At 46.2% G+C, this 22,681-nt stretch overlaps 1 protein-coding gene across 1 annotated transcript in view; it reads right to left on the bottom strand.

The window, feature by feature from the left end:
* The window catches only part of SYNPR (synaptoporin), a 110,772-nt gene extending 93,914 nt beyond the window's left edge, over positions 1-16,858 (bottom strand). The window contains exons 1-2 of the mRNA XM_087744448.1: positions 16,724-16,858; positions 16,566-16,631 (exon numbers count right to left, since the gene is read on the bottom strand). Coding sequence (XP_087600574.1) covers positions 16,566-16,631; positions 16,724-16,741 — 84 coding nt within the window. The 5' untranslated portion in view covers positions 16,742-16,858. The remainder of the gene's footprint in view (positions 1-16,565; positions 16,632-16,723) is intronic.
* Between the last annotated feature and the right edge of the window lie 5,823 nt (positions 16,859-22,681).

Below are 22,681 nucleotides of genomic sequence, written 5' to 3'. Positions count from 1 at the left end.
CTTGAAACATGGGCCACCTAACACTTATGTGCACACTCAAAGGGAAAAGCAAAGGCAGACTCTCGTCTTATTTATCTCTGTAATTCATCAGGCACCAACTTCAGGCAGCAAAGTGCTGCCTCAGGCTCCACTCCATTTGCTGCCTATCATGACTATGAACAGCAGCACAAATGAGATCCATCTGGTGCGACCAGGACACATATTGCTCTGCTAAGCTCTCACAGCAGCTTGTTATCAAGGGGGACTGGAGAGAGGCTGACCCCCTCCAAGACTTATGAAGAAAAAAAAGCAATATCTGTAATATTTGTAATTTCCCTTGCAGAGCCTCATGGTAGCATTCTTGCAAAATATTGTGCAAATGTTATTTCTCATTCAAATTTTTAAGCTTAAGACTCTCGGAAGATAATGCTGAAGTGTCTACACTGAAGAGCACTCATGATCTCCATTCTCTCAGACGGCAGCACAATCAGGTTGTTCAAATACAAGTATGAAATTATCCATGAAGGGCTCAATCTTTGCACTGCATCCATGGGGGAAAACGTATCCCTGAGACAAACGGTTTTGGGGGTTCCTGATGGTCCTCAGGGATGTACAGCTTGGCTGAATGGATCAGGGCCTGAACTGTATGCATTGTGCACATCTGCATGAATACTCAGGGAGAGTCAAATCTGGAACAATTATTAGAAGGATGAATGAAGATATTAAACATGTAAAAAGTTCTGAGAAAAGCCACTTAAATTGAAAAGGATTTTCTCATGTCTAATTCAACATTACTAATTCAACAGTTGATAAGAGTTCTCTGATCTCTCCAGCATGTCTCAGATTTAAATAATTTTCAGCAATTTTGTATTAAATAGCCTTTAAAATATTAATCTTGTAAAAACACAGGAAAATGCATATGCATTTTAACACATGCTTGCTTCAAAAGTACCGCTAAGGCCAGCTGATACAAAATCATAGTCTCCCAGCTGCTGAGGGGCAAAGGGGATGACTGAAAAGAGCAAGCTCACTCCCACAAAAGCATGCAGATATGCTGTCCTGGAATACGACAACGAATGTGTTAGATGTGTATGAGCATTGAGGTCCAGAGTGAGCACCGGACTTTCCAGAAGTGAGGCATTTACTGCAGACTGTAATCGCTGGAGTATCTTGACCCAAGAAGCGAAGTCGCAGCCTTCTCCACCTTTTCCCTTTGTGCAAAGCTCACTCAGGCTCTCGTGACTGGTGTAGCTCTGGCATTAACATTTAATAGGCGTCTCCTGTATCTAGTGGTCACTCTGACAGCAGGGGACCAATGTTTATGACTGAACACTTCAAACAGAAATCTTAGATGTGGCTGCCTCTCAGGGGGAGGAAATATCTGAAGAATGTGTTTCTCTGATATTTATATTTCCTTAGAAATGAAGGGTGTTTTCTGTATGACTCACATCCATGTTTTTCACTTATGATATTTTTAAACTCTGAGATCCAGCACTGATTGGAATGCAAAAAGTGTGACTTCTCTCCCATCCTACCCCGAAGGGCCTTTCAGCCAGGTACAGGTGACAGTAGGAACCGGGAATAAGTCATCTCCAGGTTTACTATGGAAATAGAAACCCTAAAAGAAATAGCTTTGGGGTTTATGAATGTCAGTCATATGTGAAAGCTAAAATCTGGCAGGTTTAATAAAAAAAGAAGTACATAGACCCATTTCCTATGAGAACATCATGTATACTTGAAAAGAAACAGAAAAAGCCACCCAAAATAAGGGCTCCTTTCTCTCCCTTCCACCCAAGAGTATCTTTACAGTCTAGATCAGAGCTAAATTTAAAAAATGCAATTAATTAAATAAACAATTCAAGGAGATTTCCTCATGACAAATGAGCCAATGCAGATTGTTTACATTAATTCCCTCCCGCTGCACATCCCTTTTCAAATTCAGCATGCTCATATGAGGGCATCATGGAGATGCCCGTGCCTGTCATAGCTGTGGTAGGGGCTGCAGCCAGGGTGTCCAGGTCTGAAGTGCCCAGGCCTCAAGGAGCCAAAAGATGTGGAAAAGAAATACAACAAATAACAATAAAAGAGTTTCAATGCTTTGAAACTGCTCCCCAGAGTCCAGCTTCTCTTTCAGCTTGGAGAAGACTGAAGGTTCCTTGCTAGAGGAAGGCTCACCATGAAATCTTGTTGGCTGGGCTAAAATGTCTTTAACATCAGGAGAATGTAAATGCTGCCTTTCTTTAAATACAGTTTAGTTCCTTTATAGCATCATTCAAGAGACATAAATGCAAGCCTCGAGCTCAAACAGACACAACTAGCTGTTCAAAGGAAAATCACAGGCAAGATTTTGCTCTGGGAGGAAGGATTTTGCTAATGGTTTTGCAAAACATTTTTTTCTGCAGGAGCCAGAAAGAAGAGAAAAATTGAGGCAGAAGAACCACACAAGCAGTCAGAACAACGATAAAACCTGGCAACTTGAGAAAAGGTAAGAGAGGGCTTTCTGCCCAGCCGGGGGGAAGGAGGCTGTGAGCGCAGTGTCCCTCACTCAACGCAGGAACGCACCAGGCTCCTCTGCACTGCCAGCGCGAATAAACACCAGTGCATCACCGAAATATCTGAAGCAACTTCTCCTTTTAAAAGAAGAAATAACCTGCAAAGGTCTGAAAATCTGGCTAATGATTCAGATCAAAAGGGGTAACATTATCACAGAAACCCATTCAGTCTATACAAATATTTCTCCAGCTCTCCAAGTGACAGGGAATACACTGTTTTCTTTGCAGTAACCCACAACTGTACAAGATACAGAGTTTAAATACATTTCCGTTCAGATAACTTATCTCTTCCTCTCCCCACCACCAGCTTTTAAAAGATGCGTCTTGAACTTACAGCACTGGAGGGCTTTTTCTTCTCAGATTTTTAATTCACTGGCATCATAAAGACCTGTAGCAATTTACAGTGTGAAGAGCACTTTCTCTTCAGATTGCCCTGCTTTGAGCCAGTTTGTACATTACGGTTACTTCATTATTTACATTGCATTACACAGGGGCAAACGAAGCAGCCGCGTTCCTTTCCGCAGCAGATGTGCCCCCGGGCCGGCACGAGCCAGATGTTTCCCAGGGCCCCACATCAGGTGCAGAGGCTGGGCTGCCCGGCTGCTTTACCCCAACTGCCCCTCCGCAGTGCCAAGCCAAACACCACACTTCCTACCCTAATGCTAGCTTGAAGATAGGGTAACTCAGAGAAATACTGCAGAGGAGGCAGCCACATCAGCAGGCTACACTAATCCAGGTGCTGCAATTAGCAAAAGCAAAAAAAACAACAACAACAACAAAAAAACAAAACCAAAACAACAAAACAACAACAAAAAAAGACTTGTGGGAGCCATCCAAATTCTGTTGAATGATGGAAGGAACACCAGAGGGTCTTTCTTCCTGACTCTTGCCATGGTGGTCTCGGCTATTTGTCCTCCTGCAAGTCAGTGGGACACAACGCAGACTCCTCAAACCCTTTAGCAATGCTCCCCACGCATGGTTTTGGTGACGGTTCTGTCAGGGATTGAGAGTCACATATTTCAGGTTTATCAACAGTGACCAACCAACATGCAAAGCTTTCACCCTGCTACTCAGTCACTAACAAAATGGCATCTTGGCCAGAAAATCCCGTGGGTTTTCTTCACACATGTTCAAAGCAGAGCACTCCTGCAGCTCGTTGCCTAATTCCTGACTGCTGCTTTTGCGAGATGTCTCTTTTCCCTGGGCCTTTCCCATCCGTCCATGCTACGTGTTGGCTTTAAACATTGCAAACAATACAGGTGGTAAAAACCAGAATAGACTCCAAGAAGCTCACTTTCCTCTTTGAAGGCACCTGCACTTTCTTGGTAACGCAGTAAGCTGATGAAATGCCAGGAGGCCAGTCTATAGGGAATACAAGAGCGCTATATGTGGCACGATGAATCTGATTTCGCTGTGTACCACCATATGGAACAGAATCTCAGCGGCATCAAACGTTTACCTAAACTCCATTAATGTCTTCTCCAAGCCAATATTTATAGCATACACACCAGTAGCTGCTGTCAGAGTGTGTATAAATGTTAAACTGAACTGTTAAAGAAACATAATGACAGATGTAGAGATGCTGAAGAGTGCAATCTATTCTAATTTATGATAATTTATTTCCATCATCTGGAGCCCTATTCAGAAGAGAAAGCTGAATGCATCCCAAAGCGCATCACGGGGTGGAGCGTAAAAATCCCCAGAAAAAAAATCTCTTTTAAACCATGCAAGAGTACTCTTGTCCTAACACCCAGGACATGCTTAGCAATCTCTCTGTGCAGAAGTAATACAGATGTGGGGTACTTGAGCCCTGCCTCCCGGCAGCCCAGTGACACACAGGTTTTATTGCAAGTTGGGAATAGCTGGGAACTGTTTGTCCCATGAGAGATGTTTGATCATTGCTGAGTCACTACTTTTCGGGACTAAGCTGCACAAAAAAACATTTATTAGCTCGTCAGAGCCTCTTCAGCTGCATTAACAACCAACACTGCACCCATGGGTGGCCAGCGCTAATGAGCACATAAACAAAAAGATGGAAAACTATTTTTAAAAATGAATTAACTATGCCATGGTGAGCTATATGGCAGAAAGAGCTTTTCTATTTAAGTCCTCAGCAACGCAAGCTGTGCTGGATCGGTTCTGCCATGAGATCCAAGCCCCGTCTCAGTCTCCTGTTGCTGTTGTTCTGCTGTGAAAACCATGTTGGAAGGGATGAAAAGAAAGAAAGGAGGAAAAAAAAAAAAAAAAAGAAAGAAGGGAAAAAAAAAAAAGCAGTGACAGCACTTGGTCCCCACAGCGGGGAGCGCCGCCAGGCCGTGGAGGACCCCAGGCAAGGAGCTCATTTTCACGGCATCGTCCCTCCCTGGGAAGTGCCGTAACGTGCGCGGCGGCGGCAGGAGGCTTTCTGCCGCGTGGCACACCCAGCATCCCCTGCATATGTCAGCCCGTTGCGAAGCCAGCTCCTGCTGCCTGCCAGGGCCTCGCAATCTGGACAGGCACAGATTTTGTGCTGGAACGGGCGCCCTCTCCGCAGAGCCGCCTGCCACGAGTGACAGGCTGCAACGGCAGAGCAGGAGTGTGCACAGCCCACGGAGCCAACGCAGCAAACCAAGGAGGCTCACAAACGCGGCTCGCTGACTCTGCTAAGTGGACTGTACTGGCTCTGTGCAGCTCTCAAAAACTCCGTGTTTGACCAAAAAAAAGGGCTAGGCACATGATATAAACATAGACTACAACACTGATATGCACATGCCGTCTTAAAAGTCAGATGAAAATTTTCCACCAGGACATTTTCTGCATTTTAGACTTGCTCATTTTTTTCCAAAAAAGTTGTCATCTTCCCTCCAAAAATGTCAACTCTTCTTTGCAAGCCCCAATGCTAAGGGCTTGCACTATCTGTCCTGGGAACATTACTGCTGTGCCCCCAAAGAGTTTGGGTTGGCCCCTTGCACTGCCCCTGCTCTGTAAATCAGGCTCCATGGCCCGGCTACACTGCCCCGATGCGCAGGAGGGTCACGCTTGACGTCATCCATCACCGACTCCTCCAGGAGGAGCGAGCCTGGGGCATCGCAGGGGGATGCTCTGGGCTGCAGAGAGGAAAAAGAGAATACAACCTGACCACTGTTTCTTTACAGGAATATTTTGAGCTAAAATATTGTAGTTTCTGGCAAAAATATTTCTTTATTCACAATCTCACCAGAATGCCAAAGTTTCCAACGGAAATTTAGGTTAAAAATTATCCTTCCCTCAAGGAAATGAAATTCCTTTTTCCAAACCAGCTCTACCAATGACTCTATTTGATGCAGTGATGACGGCTGCTTCCCTGACATCAAGGCACAGCCCAAATCGCACAGGACAAATACTCCACACACCCCTCAGTCACCTGCCCCAGGCTATAAAACACGAGGGAGCTCACTCTAATACCTTTCCTTGCCGTGAAAATACCGCACGCTCCCAGCTTGCTTACCTCCTCCCGTCACCATCGAAGCCCAGCCATGAGCAGCGCAGGGGAAATGTGTAACCACGGCTTTATTTGAAGACTTTTCCACACGTTCAGAAATCAGCTGCAGTGGGGCTGCTTGGCTATGTGCCGCTCGGTACCCACGTTTTGCACGGCTGTGTAGAAGGCCAGCAGCCTGTCAAATGCTCTCAAACTGGGCACATGGCTGGGACTAATCAATAGACGTGCCCAGTCAAAGCCATACGGCATTGCTTCTGCTCCCAGACTGGGGGATCAAACTTTATTAATTATCCCACTTGAAACTGATTCTGTTTTGCAATAAAATTCTCAGTGCCTGGCCTCAAAGCTCTCAATGAGTAATTCCATCACAGAAACTCTTCTTGCAGCACCATTCACAGGAGATTAAAAATGGGGAGAGAATATGTTCAGAAAGAAGCTCTATTGAGCCATATTCACGAATAATCTCCCTGTCCACGTGCCTTTGGTCACCAATCGGAAAAGTCAGTTTGCGATGCACTCAGTACTTGGCAGCATGCAGCTTCTGCACTTTTATCCATACTCAAATGCGTCCTTGCGTCTGCGTGCAAGATTAGAACAAAACGCTGCTACAACACAACAGCAGACACCATGTATATCAGCTCGCTGAGATCAAAGGCACACAGCAGCAAAGAATTTAATTAAAATGTTAAAATTAAATAGGAAGGCATCCATTGTTTAATTTTTGGCAGGCGTGTTCTTTCAAACCGGGACCTAATTCCACTCCAGCACGCTGACTGCCCTTGGAGATGACAATCAGGAGAGCTCTGCCGGATTTATCGGCTGCTGGATTTGGCAGTGGGGGAATCCCACACTGGCTTTAGTTTTGCAAGGAGAGGTTGTCAAGCACAGTCTCTAAAAAAGCACTTGACAAAACTGCTCAACTCCAAAGGATAATTATTGCAATATATGTATTCTGCAGTAATAACCCAATTTCCAGTATCAAACCTAACCCCATTGGGCTGGGCATGATATACACCCAAGGGCATCATTCCCCTTATAGTCCCATCAGGGAGCTGTGACCTTGCCATGTTCAACTGCTCCCAGCCACCACTCTTTCCATACGAAGGTTGTTTTAAATGGGGTAAAAAACCGATGCAAATCAGTGTTTTCTTGTGTGCAACATCACCTCTGCGTGAGCAGTAGCAGGGGGAAGCAACTATGCGGTTTTGAACTTGCACACAGATGAGGGGCTTGTCTTGTTTTGTTTTGCTTCGAGCATACCTCCAGCACACAGTCAGGGAGAAGACTATTCTGAAAACACTTCAAGCAAGGCCCAAGTTCGCTTGTTAAATAACTAAGATATTTCCTGGTATCCTGGGGTATTTTGACTTGGATGTTGAAAGCAGCTATAGGCCATAATATGGCCCACATCAGGGAGGCTGAACCAAGAAGCCAGTTGTCTCCTTGGTTTTTGGGAACCTGGCAAGGAAGATTTTGTTACTTCTATAGTATTATTTGGGCTGCCACAGAGGCTTTTCACCTAATATTTGGATGCCGTGTCAGACTTGGGGCCCCAATACAAGCACCCAACATGCAAGTGCCAAAGGATTTGAGCTGAGGCTTATCCCTTCAAGCCAAAGATACTTTGGATTTGCATCACCTGAGAAATAACACAGGAAGGCACAGCATTAACGTCAGGAGAAGTGAAGACTGAGGACAGACACAATAAACTTCTTTTTGAAATTCAAAGAGCTACTGAAGAGATGTTACTATAAATTATTTCCTGATGTATCAATGATCTTGCCGATGTTAGGTAACATTTCTTTCAGAGATCTGGGCAGAATTTCACCCTCAATACTTCAGGAGCGCTTCTAGTGAATATTGAGCCAGGCTGTTTGCAGCAGGCTCTGGTATTTCTCATGGAATAAAGATCAAGTTGACAGGTCGGGAGTTTTGCAAGACAGTCAAACCAGATTTATTTCTGACAGTGGGTCTCAACTGTACACCTCCCATCTGAAAATTTATAACACTTCATTGAAATCTTCCTGCTCCACGGTTTTTCTCCTGCTTCCTTAACACAGAAAAATAGGAGACTACCTCTCCACTGCTGTCTGGCACATCTCAGTGCCTAGGATGCTCGTTGGGATCTTCTTAGCAAAGAGACATCCCCAATCCCTCCCTGTGTAGGGTGTCATGATCTCTGACCACTCGGAAAATACCCATGCTAAATTCTGCTCTGCGATGGCACTGCCAAACTGGGGCTGGGGCACCTGCACCAGCACTTATCTGGGAACAGGAGCCCACAGAGCTCCCCCCAACTTTTATCCCAAGCTCCAGGCTGCAGCACTTTCTGCTCCCCCCAGCATTAGCTCAGCAGCTCCAGCAGGCTCTGCCTCTAACACAGCCTTCTGCCCAGATGCTAAAGCATTTTGGAAAAGGCACAGACAGAACAGCTTGTTCAGAGAAACACATTTATCTATCCATTAGAACATCACAAAGAAAGGAAAGGTAAAACAATAAAGGGCAATGAGCACATTACTTCAGCCTTTCCTGGCCAGTTTTCCTGGATTGTGCACATACCCAGCTGCTTCAAGGACCAAAATTGGCATCAGGCTCGTGAGACCTTTCTGCTTTCCTCTCCACACTGAGGACCATAGCATTGCTTCATGCTGTAGATGGCTGCTTGTCTGGAAAACCCCCCCTCTTGAGGGGCCACGTCAGTCTAATCCTCTGCTGATCCTTCTCCCCTAGCAGCATTATGAAAATACTCAACCATGGCAGTGACCGAGCTGTCCGGTGCAAGAGTCCCTGCCTGGACTTCATTCCCTCTCACCACAACCAGCCTCTGAGCCTGACCGACAGGAGTTCTCACCTCACCATGCATTTCAGCTTAGGTTTGAGCAGTTTGTAAATGCATACAAATACTGCACGAAAAAATCTTCTGGATTGTGCCCCCATGGATGTGCCCACATCCATAGGCTGCTAATGAGGCAACACCTAATATACTTTATTTATATAAAAGGTTCTTAGAGAATACTTCCTTACTTGACTGAATGCCATTACCAAACCCTTTTAATGCCATAATTTGTATCTACAGTTATAATCATTGAAACCCCCATCATTTTATGTGGTTTAAGCATTTCCTTAAGAATGGGGAGCAATATTAGCTTTTCTACCCGAGTGAAGTATTGGGAAAACACTGCTTCCAAAGACAAACCTGAGAAGTCTCTACAATGGCCAGAAGATAAAACCGTGCAAATTAAACAAAGCAAAAGCTTACAGTTTGTCTTTATTCAGTATTCTTTTGCTTTTGCCAAAAAGCAAGCAAGCTGTCACCTTAGCAACTATGTCACACTTTGCAGTACATATGCCACTCTGAACAGACACCTTAAAAGCAGCACCTCCACACTGTATGTTCCCTTCCATAATGTTCTTTACAGCACTTTGCAGATCCCCCCTGAGAGTAAAAGCCATTAAGACCCCTTTGGCCAGTTGCTGGGCTGGACAGCCGGCCAAGTGCTGTTTTCCACATTGCACCCCAGGACCATAATACTACTTAACCGCTTTTATTCGGTGGCAAAGGAGAAAGCTGCACTTGCAGAGGCGTGGCGTGAGCACTGTGCCTTCCATCGCCAGCCCTGCGCAGAGCCCAGCCTTACCTGCTCTCAGCTTCTCCCGCGTCAGGAGGGGGTCCCCTCTCCCGGAGCAGAGTGGAGACTTCAGCCAGCGACCAGGAGGTCTCCTGCCTCTTGCGATCACACGTAATGCCATGAATCCAGGCTAACTTAGGGACCACAGGATCCAAACGATGAAAGGGTTTTATCACAAGCACCTCCAAGCCTGTCCTCCCCAGACTGCAACATTTGAATCCAGAAACATCAACATGCAGGGCTTTTACCCGGGGCTCCAATTATGCAGATGCTGATTTACGGGAGTGATGGCTGAAACATCTCCCTTATAAAAACTGGTAAGGAGACTTTAACCATGTATGTCTAATGGCAGAACCCTCTATCTCCATGCATCTTCTTGCTAGTTTGAAAGTCAGATCATTTTTGTTCTTCCTTTCATAGAAACCTGGTTTGCATATATAATCAAATTTAGCATTAATGAGTCTCTCTCCTCATCTTCTATTCTTAATGCTTCCAACAGCCACACTTGGATAATGCCAGAGGATTCTGCCCTTGAGAGGGTGGCTTACCATGAGGAGATTTTACCAGTTTCACCCAGGGATTTCCATGGAAGCAGTACATAACTCCAAAAACTCCTGCCTCCTGGAGCACTGTATCTCAACCATATGTGCTAATCCTACATAACTTGTTTATATCAGGTCCCACTGTGGGCTGCTTGAGAATCATCGGGATTTAAATGAATTGTTAGGTGACCTTTTAAAATCAACTCTTCCACGATCACAACGTGAGCCTAAGTGGAAAATGATAGGCACTTTTCAGATGAAAGATGTCATTTATTTGCAATGTGGTCAGGCATTGCTGACCTTTTCTCCTTCCCTCCTTGCCTGTACCAGCGTTTGTGCCAATTTAACAGCAACTTTTCGATGGGACAAGATTAGCACAGTTTTCAGTTTCCAACAAGATAGGCACACAGATAAACACGCATGTGAACAGCGTGCAGAACAGCCAACTCTCTGCAGTCTGCATAAAACCATGGGATCACAAGACAGATTTTCTGCTCTAGATCTAAAAGCATATGGTTTATCAAAGCCAAAGGTTTCAGAATCACAAGAGTCCCAGAAGTTGAGACTTTAAGACCACAAGGTAAAATACCATGTAGACACTGTTATTCTGCTGCTGCCTTTATCCAGTCCCACTGACAGAGTGACCTATGGCTTTCACATCTGTCTTCAGCGAGACTACAAAAACTTTTCAGATCTTTCCTATCACACAAAACGGAGCCTGCTGTCTAACGGCAAAATCCACCTCCCAGTTCTTCCTCATAAAAATAACTTGGCCAACAGAGTTTCCTGCCTGCAGATTACCGATGCCCCGATACGTGTTCAGAAGTCGTACGTCCAATGGCAAGGACCGATAAAGCCTGCTCGCAGGGCCCGGGTCTCTTGGATGCTCACATCCCGTTGTTTCACTGTGGCAATTTTTGTCTGTACAGAGCTGCAGCGTATTTTGCATGCATTATGCTAAGCTGCCTATAAGAAATCATCCAATTAATGGCAGCTTACAGAGAAGGGTTAGTTACACGGTAATTACCTTTCTAATATTAAAATACCATAGAAATGGATTTACATTTTTTGATTAAGTGCCACATGTTTTATTGACCTGACTCTACACATACAAGACCTTTGAGGCAGTAACTGGGACCAGGTTTTCAAGAACAGCCAGATACCTACATCCCAAGGCAGACATCAAAAAAATTGACAATACGTTTTTTACATGTGCTTGTGTATCTTACACATCAAGATGGATGGACCCAGCACTAAATGCAGCTTCTCATCCTGGCATTGCATAAGCAACATCGGCAGGCAGAAAGAAATATTCTTTTTATTAAGGCTTTTCTTTCAATATGAGGGTAGAGAAGATCAAACACTCAACTCTTGCAGCCCTACATCCATGAGGAGCATTAAGCTTCAGCAAGGTTACCCTGCTCCGTCACCTAAAGTCTCTGCCTGTGCCAGAGTAGACAGCAGCCTTCTGGTTAATCAAAAACGAAACAAGCACAAGCAGACATGGTGAAGAGTCTCAAACAACTATAAAATATCTCAGGCCCGTAATACACCATACAGAGCAAGCTACTAATCATGCATGCCTCATGCAAGCATTACCTTCTTATTTTTCATTTATTTTCAGCATCTCAAGATATCTAGGCTTTTCTAGGACACACTTGAAAGCATGCAGCTACTTATGTCCATTCATATGCATGCAAATATAATCCAACAAAAGCGCTCCATGGCCAGATGAGCAATCAGCATTAGGACAAAAGACAAGACTTATTATCAGTCTTTCAAGATGCAGATTCCCTTTGCCTTCCAAATACACATCTGTTTGCAAGGCAAGGGTTGCTAACCCTTTCAGAAGCTGTACAATCAAAGCAAGCTTGACTCTTGCCAGGCTGACAACAACCTGGCCTTTTTCCTGGCTCACAAGTCAAATGACCACATCGTGAAGGCGAGGAAGCAAAGCAAAGTTAGCTTGGTCCATGTACACACAGAGTTTTGAAACCGCTGCGCAATTCCTTTGTCCGATTTCCACCAGAGATGGATGGGGATTTGTTGTCCAAATGCCCTGAGCTGCTTTGGAAATCTTTGGCACATCCCATGAAGATGCTCATGAGCAGCGATTATCTGCACTCATGCAAGGCCTGGAATGTATTTTTTCTGCATAAAGGCAAGAATTAAAACAACTCCTCAGACTCATTTGGGTTCATTAAACATCCTAATGCCCACTTCCAAGTTGCCCTATCAAGAAAACCCTCAGTATCCACAAGATTTGTCCTGCAACATAAATGACTCACATCTGCCCTGATGCAAGCGGCGCTGGCTTAGACTGAGCCACTTGTACGGTCTTTGTGCCCAAAGTACCCCCTCTGCTGTGCCCATACCAGCCTAGGCAGGGCTGCAAGCCAGCCGAGCAGGGAGCTTGTTGCACGGTATTTTAAAACAACAACCTGCAGATAACCAGCAAGGCAATCGCAGCACCTCCCAACTTGCAAAACGGTGGAGTTTCTGCATCTCTGCTATTTATCAAGGATTACAGGGAAAGGTGTTACGGGCAGCACTGCAGCTCCTGTTATTTCACACGAAAACTGGACAAATGTCAGGTTGCTTTGGGTCTGCAGAAGGAAAGTTGTTTGTGGCAAATCACTGTGAGGAAGCAGCAAAAGTAATGAAAAACCTCAGCCTAGTGATACAAAGTTTCCATTTTTACAAAAATATTTGTGCAGGCAACCACCTGATTATACAGGAGGTAGTTCATGTACACATCCCACTGGGAGGCAGAGCCTTGCTTTTCACTTGATTTGCTTTTGTAGGGCTCCAGGGAGGCAGCGGCTGCAAAACAAACAGACCACAACTGACAAACTTGCTTCTCTTGCTTACTTTTCGCGGACCCCAGTCAAAGCAGTCTAAACACATCCAGAGATCCACAGGACTGAAATTAATCCAGGGAGACGAATGAACATATTTCTTCACTTTCATCTTTCCTTATTCATTTTTGTCAGGTGCATGTATAGGACAGTCATTTCTCAAGTGAAGTTGCAACAGTGACATTGCAACTGGTTGTAGTGCCACAGCAGATTACCGTGAGAAATAAGCTTCAGAAGGAGACCCTCTTCTCATGCAAAGATCTGTGGAGTAGCAGCCAAGGGAATAAAGAGGAGCAAGAACAAACACGGCTTTTAAACAGCTTTTCCCTGCCCCCAGCACATGCCACGAAGCAAGAGTTGACTCAAAGCTGGAAACACCCAGGGCCGATCTTGTACAGCTGCGTGCAGTTTTCCAAGCCCAGATTTGTGATCCACATACTGTAGGTACACAACCTATTACCAAGGCAGAGTTCAAAAAATGCAACTCTTGCTTAATTGCTAGAAGTGATTTTTTTTTTCTTCCCTCTCTCTCAATCTTTCCTGGGCCTGAGCCAATATTGTCTTTTAATGAATTCTAAATGCAATTTCTTGGCTGAAAATGAGATTACAAAGTACATGAGAAATACAAATGAAAACATATTACAGTGCTGTGAATATTCAGAAGAATCAGTCTTATCTCAGCATCTTCTCTCTGGGTGTTAGGTGATAGTCAAAGCAGAAGATTGAAGAAGGTCAGATGAAGTCCCTGCTCCTCGAGACAGAGGCCCATGTCTGAGCCAGACTACAGGTAAACTGGAATTTGCACACCTATAGATTGCTTCTGCAACAGTTAGAGTTTCACACTTGAGAAACCTACAGCCACCCCGGTTGTCTCTAGACTTGCAGATAGATGTTTGTACTCGTTAATACACAAATTTCAGCAGCACCGTTGTACAAGGGGTTTATGGATAAAGACGTGCTGACCCCTGAGCCACCGTGAGCCTACTCAAATTGCCCAAAAGATGAGTTTGCACATTCAAGGCTGGACTGCCTGGACCAGCTGAGGACATTTTCGGACTACACCACTGCCACTCCACCAGCACTTCTGAGGACCGCCCCACACCTCTACCATCTGTGCTGCAACACCCCAAAGCCTCTCCCCGAGCATGAGAGCCACCCAACGCCCAGAATCACTGCGTCACCAGCCAGGCTATGAACTTTATTTCTTTGCAGATGCAATCTAGGACTCAAGTGGGAGGTGTTAAGAGGTGCCATGAGTAGCAGATGGGCTATAGTACACAAACAACAGGGCAGAAACGCCAGTTTTCCCCTTCTTAGATTGCAGAAAGGGCTTTCCCCACCTCTGTGTCCTACCTGCTTGCTTTTCACACTAGAAATCCAAACCTTGGCTTTCTGGGAAATATGCATCAAAAGCCCCAAGTTTTCCAAAAGCAGAAGTTAACACCTCCCTTTTAGATGACAAATAAGCCAAAAGAAAGCAACATTAAAATTACTTGCACTTGCTTTCCCAGTTCCTAAAACTCTGTAAAACTGGGTGTTATGATTCAGCTGCCATGTCACTGGCACAACACCGGTCGCAACCTCTGACAGGTGATTGCTGTAAAGCTCCAGAAAACTCATCAGCGTTAACAAGAGCAGGTTTAATAAATTCCACTGTCACCAGCACTTTTTGCATAAAAATCCCCACTCACACATCCTTGAACACCTGAAATGAAACAGCTGTAAATCCAGCAATTAGCGGTGTAATTTGCCTGTTCTGATCAAGCGCACCGAGGGCTGCAAGGCTGCCGGGGAATGTGGGAGCGGACGCAGAATTGGCTGGAGCATTGAGTCTTTTTTTAAAGTTTAAAATGATAATTAGGCTGATAAAAGGAATGGACATTTAGTTGAGACTGGAGATGGTAGAGAGAGGTGGAGAGCAGTTGGTAGGCATGGTGAGAGGAGAAGGAAGATGGGAGCAACAAGATGAAGTGAATAGAGGTGGAATTTGGGTAATCCAAAAAGCCTTTCAAGTACGCTAAAAAAAACCTAAACCAAAACCAAGTCTTCCACACTCTGAGATATCATACACTAAAACGTGCTTACTTCTACTTACACATAGATGTCAACAGGGGAAAAAGTAAGTTCTCAGACCATCTTAAGTGTTAACACACTCTGCACCCTTCTCCCTCCTTCCCTTATTGCCAAGGACTGACACACCTCAGCCTGTTTACATACAGCCGCATGTGCATTTATATATATATATATATACACCAACAGGCAATGTGCAGATAGAGCAGCCAGAAGAGTTCTGCGTGTGGCTTTCAACCATGACAAAGGCAGCTTTTATATTCGGCTGTTAGAAGAAGTTACAGACCTAGAAAACTGCCAAGAGAGAAAAGAGCTCCCACTTGCTGTCCCGAGGACGCCAACACACTGGCGGGAACAGCTTCCTGGAGGGCACAGCCTTTGCCCCCCCAAGCCCAGAGCCCTTCCTGGAGCACCTCGCTTCCCAACCACCACCAGACACAGCTTCACCGGCCAGACAGTCAAGAGACCACGCTCCTAGCAGCTATTTGCCACAGAAATAGCTTTGCCCCCTGTTCTTCTGCTTCGTGGCGAGCGCTGCAGAGTGGTTGAAGCACCCCCGACCGGTGTCTGGGGCTCAACTCCTGGGCGTCCTGACTTCTCCTCGAGGCAAGAGCAGCAGCATCGGGTGGGATTGCGGGAGCTCTGGGCAAGGAACACAGGGAACTTTGTCCATCCTCCACATGCAGGTCACCCCGCTGCGGGGCCACCTTGTCCCAAACCCATGGCACCGCCACCTCCCCATCACCCAGATCCACAGGACCTGGTGCTTTGAGGAGGCCAGCAGGGAAGAGGAGCTGCTGACCGTGGGCAGGGACGGGGTCCGGGGCGAGCGGCTGCCCCCAGCACGCGAAAACACCCCCTCGCAAACAGCCCGCGGCCGGGCTGCGCACGGCGGGTGCGAACATGTGGATAAACGCACCCGCACGGGGACGCGCCCCCCAAAATACGCGGCTTACATAATTCCCCAGCCAGTCGGCGTTAGGGGAATGTGATTAATCCTCCATGACATGTTCTGAACTTTCCGTTCAGAGAGGCTCTCTCCTCCCGCAGACCTACTGGCGATGAATGTCATTTGACCTGCAGACTTCACTACAAATGAGCATCAGAGCAACAAACAGTGACATTGCTCCTCAAACCAATTATCTGCCTCCTTCTCGGCCCAGAGACAAGTTTGCTAAATGCATAATGAGGATTTTTTTGGGTTTTTCCTCGTTTTTTAAAAAAAATTCTTTTACATCCAGCACAAGGGGGGGCGGCACTCACAAACCCAGCCCCCAGCCCGCCCCGCCGGCCACATCGCTGTAGGATGAGGGTCCCCGGCCCCAGCCCCTCGCCCCCACCCCCCGTGTCCCCCGTCCCCAGCCCCTCCGCAGCCCCCGCCGCCGTCCCAGCCCGGCTCCCACCTGTTCCGCGGGGCGCAGCGCACTTTGGGGACAGCGTCCCCCCCAGCCGAACCCCCCACCCAAGGGACTCACCCACTCGAGCACCCTGAGGAAGGCCAGCGGCTCCTTCACCACGCGAAAAGTGCCCGCGGAGGCGAGCTGCGGGCAGAGAGAGGGAGTCAGCACCGCGCCCGCTCCGCGCTCGCGCTCCTCCCCCCCCCCCCCCCGGGCTCCGCGGTGCCCCGCGGTACCTGGTCCACCGCCTCCATGGCGCCGCAGCCCCGCGGAGCCGAGCGGAGCCGAGCGGAGCGGAGCGGAGCCGCCCGCCAGCCGGGGATGCGCGCGCTGCCCCCGCGCACGCCGGGCGGAGCAGCCGGGCGGGGCCCCGCGCCCCCCGCGCCGCCCCGCGCCGCCGCCCCGGCCTCCGCCCGCGCCCCGCTTCCCCCTCACTCCGCCACTTTTAAATTTATTACTATTTTTTTTTTTTAATCATTTTTATTTCGGGGCGGGAAGGAAAAGAAAAAAAAAAAAAAGAAGAAAAAACCCTGCCCCCCCCCCCCCCCCCCCCCCCCGCAAAGAAACTATTCATGGTTTTGTGGAAGCAGCAGGGCCAGGGGACGGCACCACATTGCACCGTGTCCTTCTTTCCCCTCTCGTCCTCCCGGGGCGAACTTGCCTGCCGCCCCCGGCCGGCCTGCTCTCTCAGCGCTCGGTCCTGCTTTTGTAGCATTTCCTTGACAGCAGAACAGCATTTTCTGTCTTGCGTTGCCATCGTTCTGGCCTCGTTTCCCAACATAGCCTTAATAATTATAATGTATCCTGGGTGGCACGGCATGGCAAGGAGCAGCAGTTCCCTCTGTCCGTCCACGCTTGTGCTGCCCTTGCTCGCTGGCAGCATTTCCAGTTCCTTGTGGCATTAAAACATCACCACGAGGGTTTTGTGATGGAGTCAGGTCCTGCCCCAGCAAAGGCTCAGGAAAGCACTGAGGGCACAAACCCCTACTTGACAGCACATATCCAGCAACTAGATTTAGGCTCCAATTCTGCAAATACTTGCATATTCACTTCACTGCCACCCTGACAACCAGTTGTGCCACCAGAAGGACACCAGTGCTCAAATAGGATTTGGGCCCTAAGTAGGTCAGAGACTGCAATATCTGCCTAAAAAAATACCTGAAGCTTTTATGCCCTGTAAGGAATCAGCCATGTGCAAAAGTTTAATAAGTCAATTAGTCTTGCTCAGACTAAAGCTCTATTTTAAAAAAAATCCAAATGTATTCTTGGAGTAAACAAGATGCATATTGGGGGGATGAGTTTTTAAAGGTTTCACTGGAATTTGAGGCAGAGGATTTTGTGTCAAAGTCATGGATCTGCAACAAACGCAGCTGAAGTCTGTGGTAGCAATGGGACTGAGTCCAATTCTATTTTTTTTTAATAATCTTTTTTTACCCTATCAAAACCAACTCTGAGGTCAGAATTACAACTACATTTCATTTTTTAAAGGAAAAAAAAAAAAACCACAAAACAGTGGTTGTATTTTGCACCCTCCTTTCTTTCTGCCCTAGGAGAAAAAAACAGGAAAGAAAAATGGAGAACTCTTCCTTAGAAAACGTTATCAAGTAAGCTTTTTTATTTATTTAAATAACTACCTCTAGGAAATCCAAAACACTTCTCAGCAATTCTAGTAACGGCCTGCTGGTGGCCTGGTGCCGTGGGAGGCAGAGTCCCTTCACGGACGCATAGGGACAGAGCATCCCTAAGTCTCCAAAAGGCACAAGCAGGTACTGAAACAAAGTTGGCCCTCTGACTTTCAGCCACAGCTTCCCCCACTGGTGCAGAGACACCAGGCCAGGTCACTGCGAGCCACCCGCCTTCGGCTCTCATGCCTGAAGAAGAAATTAGTTCAGTCCCCAAGAAGAACAGGGTATCCACGCTCCCGCCTGCAGAGATTTCCAGCTCTGGTACCTGATATCAGCCATCGCTAGTTTGCACCGGCACAAGTAACCACCAAAGTTCTCGGCTGTGGGAAGTTTCATTGCTTGCAGTTTACCGTGACTCTCACATGCTGTTTCCTTTAACAGATTTCTTTCATGGAGAGACTTACAGCTGTGGACGTATTGAAGCAGTTCAAAAACCTCCTGAGAGATTAAAAAAAAAAATACCGAAACATTTAGTAAAGGCATAACTGAGCACTAGATGGGGGAGAGGTAGAGAATCTTTTTTCCTTCATTTTATTGGTAGTATATTCTGAAAAAAACATATGCCCAATCTCCAGTGACTGCCATGGAAAACTGGAAGCCTAATTCACTCAACCCTTTATTAATTACCTCCTATTATAATCCTGAGATTTTTAGTAGCACTTAAACTTCAGTTTTCAAAAATTGTCAAAGACGGAAAAACAAAAGCAAACATTCTTGAGACCTTCACCACTGGCAGGTTGGGCCCTCTTGAAGACTGGGATGGTTTTCCCACTGCTCTCTAGCTCGGCACACTTGGGCTTGCAGCAGCTACAGGAGCTCTCTCGAGCTGCATTTTCCATTCCCTTTCTACCATCCCAGCTGTGTTTTGGCTTGGTGCTCTGCAGTGCTTGGCCATCCCCACCTCAGCTCCCTCTCTGGCTGGAAATCCCTGCAGAACCACAGCAGCAACCTGATTTTATAGTCAGTGCTTGGGGCCTCTTCTAGCCATTATTAAGCCTTCCAGATGGCTATTAGTATTTGTACTTTAATATGGCAGGGTATCTCTCTTTGCCTTTCACAGCTGCTCTCTTTACACACGGTCCCAGTTATCTCAGAAGTAAAAGCATCTCCTTCTCAGTTCTTGAGCCCCCTAGTACAAACCTTGCTCTGCAAATTACATTGGAGATCCACACTTTTTTGATACTACACAATAAAACACACTCTGAAACGTATATTCAAACTAGCAGAGATATGTCTGCAATTACTGGAGGTACAGCAAGAACCTATACACCAAGATACTAAATTATATTCACTATTCTCACACCTGGATGACTGTGCTTGACATGCATTAATCAAAAAATGCCGTAGAGGTGCAGTTACAAATCTCCACAAGGAATGAAAAATAGTCTGGGGAAACCAGAAGTGTTTCACAGGGACAGGACCTCCCACCACGAGCATGCTCCCTAAAGACGGAAACCTCCCACCCTTTCCTTTCCTTGCGGAGGGCCCACCAGTGCCATAGGGGAAACGACAATGCCAGTCCTGCATCACTGCTGGGGGCCAAAGCCCCCCACAGGACACTATTGCTTGAGTGCTCTTCCCTCCTCACTTTGGAAAAAACAATTTAATTGGCAGAAATCCTGATATGGCAAGTTTAAAAGCTAAAGTCCTCATTTCAGGATTAGCATCTTGTCCAGCTACAAGCAGTGATTTCTTTCCTGTTTCTAGGAACCCTACAGAGGGTGGGAAGCTTCCCTGATTAATGGCAAGTGCAAGAACTACATCTGTTAGATGTTATATATCAGTAGGAAAAGCAACAAGAGGTGCCTACCTCTCACTCTTACCTTGGAAAGGTTTTCTCCCAGGGCTTTACCAAAAGATACGTTAGACTTCTGACCTGCCTGAACCTGTGTTCTCGCAAATAATTTCCCACTGTGTCCTCCAAGCACCAGGCCAACTAAATTTGGCCTTTCACTCCACACCCGTGGACTGCAGACCACGCTGCGCTGGAAAGCATCAGATCGATGCAAGCAGCAGATCAATGCAAGCACGGCTGTGCCAGCACCACTCCTGAGCATGTGGCTCAGGATCAAATTGTCCCTGTGGAAATGGAGAAATGGTCATTGCCAGAAGGGGACGCTAAGTTTGGGGATGGTAGTGATGCTGCCCCTGCCCAGGGCTGCAGCAGGCAGCGCCATCCTCCAGGGGCTGAAAGAGGACAGCGGGGATTTGTCTTTGCTTGGGGCATCTTTGGTTTAAATCTTACTTCCACCTCCTAATGGGGAAACGGCAGGGAACGATCTCTTGTTCTGCTGGACTGGACATTAAATGTAAGCCAGATATACTTACCTACATATATATGCACACACACCTATAAGTAGTAAATCCTGAAAATGCATTTCTCTTTGCATGTGGCAGAGCACAAAGCCTATGACCCATGGGTGACCCAGGCTGCAGCAGTGAGGACCAGACGGTGGGGTCACCCAGTTTAAAGCGAGTTTAAGGCAACTGGCGATAGCACCAGCATTATTTTTTTTGTGAGCAGTTGGGTGTGGAAATGAGGTCTCGCACACGCGCTAGGAGGACCATATGGTGCTTAGCACACCAGATTTCCCAGCTCCAGCCAGGCCTCAGTCTCACACTCTACCTGTCACTCTTCTCAAGATCCACACTGTTGAGGGTCATTTCATCCTCTCGGGGTCTCCATCAAATTTGTTCACAATATATTATCCCCCAAAAAGGGAGAGCTTGGTGCCATCTCTTGGATCTTTCTGTTGTTTCAAAAGCTACCAGTCATTTTGATTAGGTTACAATATTTTCGCCTGGGGCTGTATTCTACACCAGGGAGCTTTTAACCTTTTCCTGGCGCAGGGGAGTTCACTCTCCCATCCTGATGCCAATTGCCAGTCATTTCATGGCTTGGCTTCATTTGTTTGATGTCTTCACTCTAAAATTTAACAACAGATAAGCAACAAAATATGAGGCCTTGGGATAGCCAAGAATTGCCATCCATGTGACTAGGAACCACGTGTGGGGATCCATGGGAGAGACCAGTCTGTGCCCCTTAGGTCCCAGCCAGCTCCTGTACCACATTTCCCAGCACCCCTGAGCCTCCCCCCTTGTTCCATTTTCAAATTCTAGGTTTGCACCCCTGCCTATAAATAATCCTTAATAAACCTCATTTCCCAAGGAACCTCATTTCCCAGTTTTCCTTGTGTCCAGAGGATAGGGTGAAGCAGGGACATCAATCCCCCACACCATATGTTAAGGTCAATAAACTAAAATGCCACAGTATTGCAGAATATGCCACCCTCAGAAGCTGAAAAAAATCCACATACAGAAACCCACATGTGCTTGTTTCAGAGCAAAATAGCTTGGAAAAAAAATGCATGTCTCAGTATATTGCCAGATAGACAACAAAAATTCTTCAGGATTCAAATCAGTACAGCAATAAGGCCGTTGCTCATTATTAAGCTAAAGGTACAGAAGTATTTTTGAAAGGAGCTTTGTTGAATCAGCATTTGTTTTTCTAGCAACATGCACAATTTCTTTAAGCAGGGTTATTTTCAGAGTATGGTATGAAAATAATTATGGAGCACTTTCTAAAGGTTCAGTGATTAAGGCAAGCAGCCAGCTGTTTGGCTGCACAGCTGATGTTGACCAAAAAGTATCATGTCTACAAGTCAAACTATCTTAAGATTTCTAGATCTCACACAAGACTCACAATTATTTCTCTCTGAATCTCTAAGAATAGCTGCAGAAATCGTCTTTGGTGTTTCTTTTTGGATTTCAGTTATGTGCCCGTGAAATGAAATTAAAAGTCGTATTATCGAAAGTCAAGTTTTCCCATGTCCAAAACATTTGCCTGACTTCGCTGCAACCTTTGTTCTATGTACAAAGAGCGATCCTGATTTGAGTTTAAAAATTAATCAGTCATTTTTCTTTTCCTTCTTAATCCTTCACTGACATCAAGTCTTGTCATTTTTGATCCTAGCTTCCAGAGTGCATTGTCTGGCTTTAATCAAAAGCATTCTGTAATTAGGTTCCAGCTAATTTAGCTTAGACTATTTAAAAGCAAGAAATAACCTTGCTTCCTGGTAAAACCCAGCAAAGTTTCAAAGGAGCTGAACAGGGGTAGCTTCACTTCATAAATATATTGCTGGCAACAAAATCCTTCCCTTAAAAGCGTGGGGATATAATTTATCCTGGGCATTTTGAGGGTGATTTTGTACACAGGAACACAAAGAGCACAAATGAGCGTGAGAAGCACCGCTGCAGTCATTTTCTGTCTCTCTCCAAAAACCTGCTTCTGGAGCTCTAGAAGGGATGCTGTCAGGGCTGGGATCCTTCAAATCCGACCTACTTTTCCATTTCATCCTTTACCAAAGCAAATGTTTAAGTGCTAGATTTTTTTTTTCTTAAAAGAAGAGGGAAAATGTCAGTGCACCAGCTCCGAGGTACAGCAGCAGAAAGCAGAACTGCTTTGGGATAACCACAGAGGAAGGTGCTCGCACCACATCCTGCATGGAG

Source organism: Nipponia nippon, unplaced genomic scaffold (assembly GCF_047370975.1).
Source record: "Nipponia nippon isolate SJK-2023a ecotype South Korea unplaced genomic scaffold, ASM4737097v1 scaffold_9, whole genome shotgun sequence".
Lineage (NCBI taxonomy): Eukaryota > Metazoa > Chordata > Aves > Pelecaniformes > Threskiornithidae > Nipponia > Nipponia nippon.
Note: the sequence above shows the minus strand (reverse complement) of the source record. Positions and strands in the feature narration are given on the sequence as shown.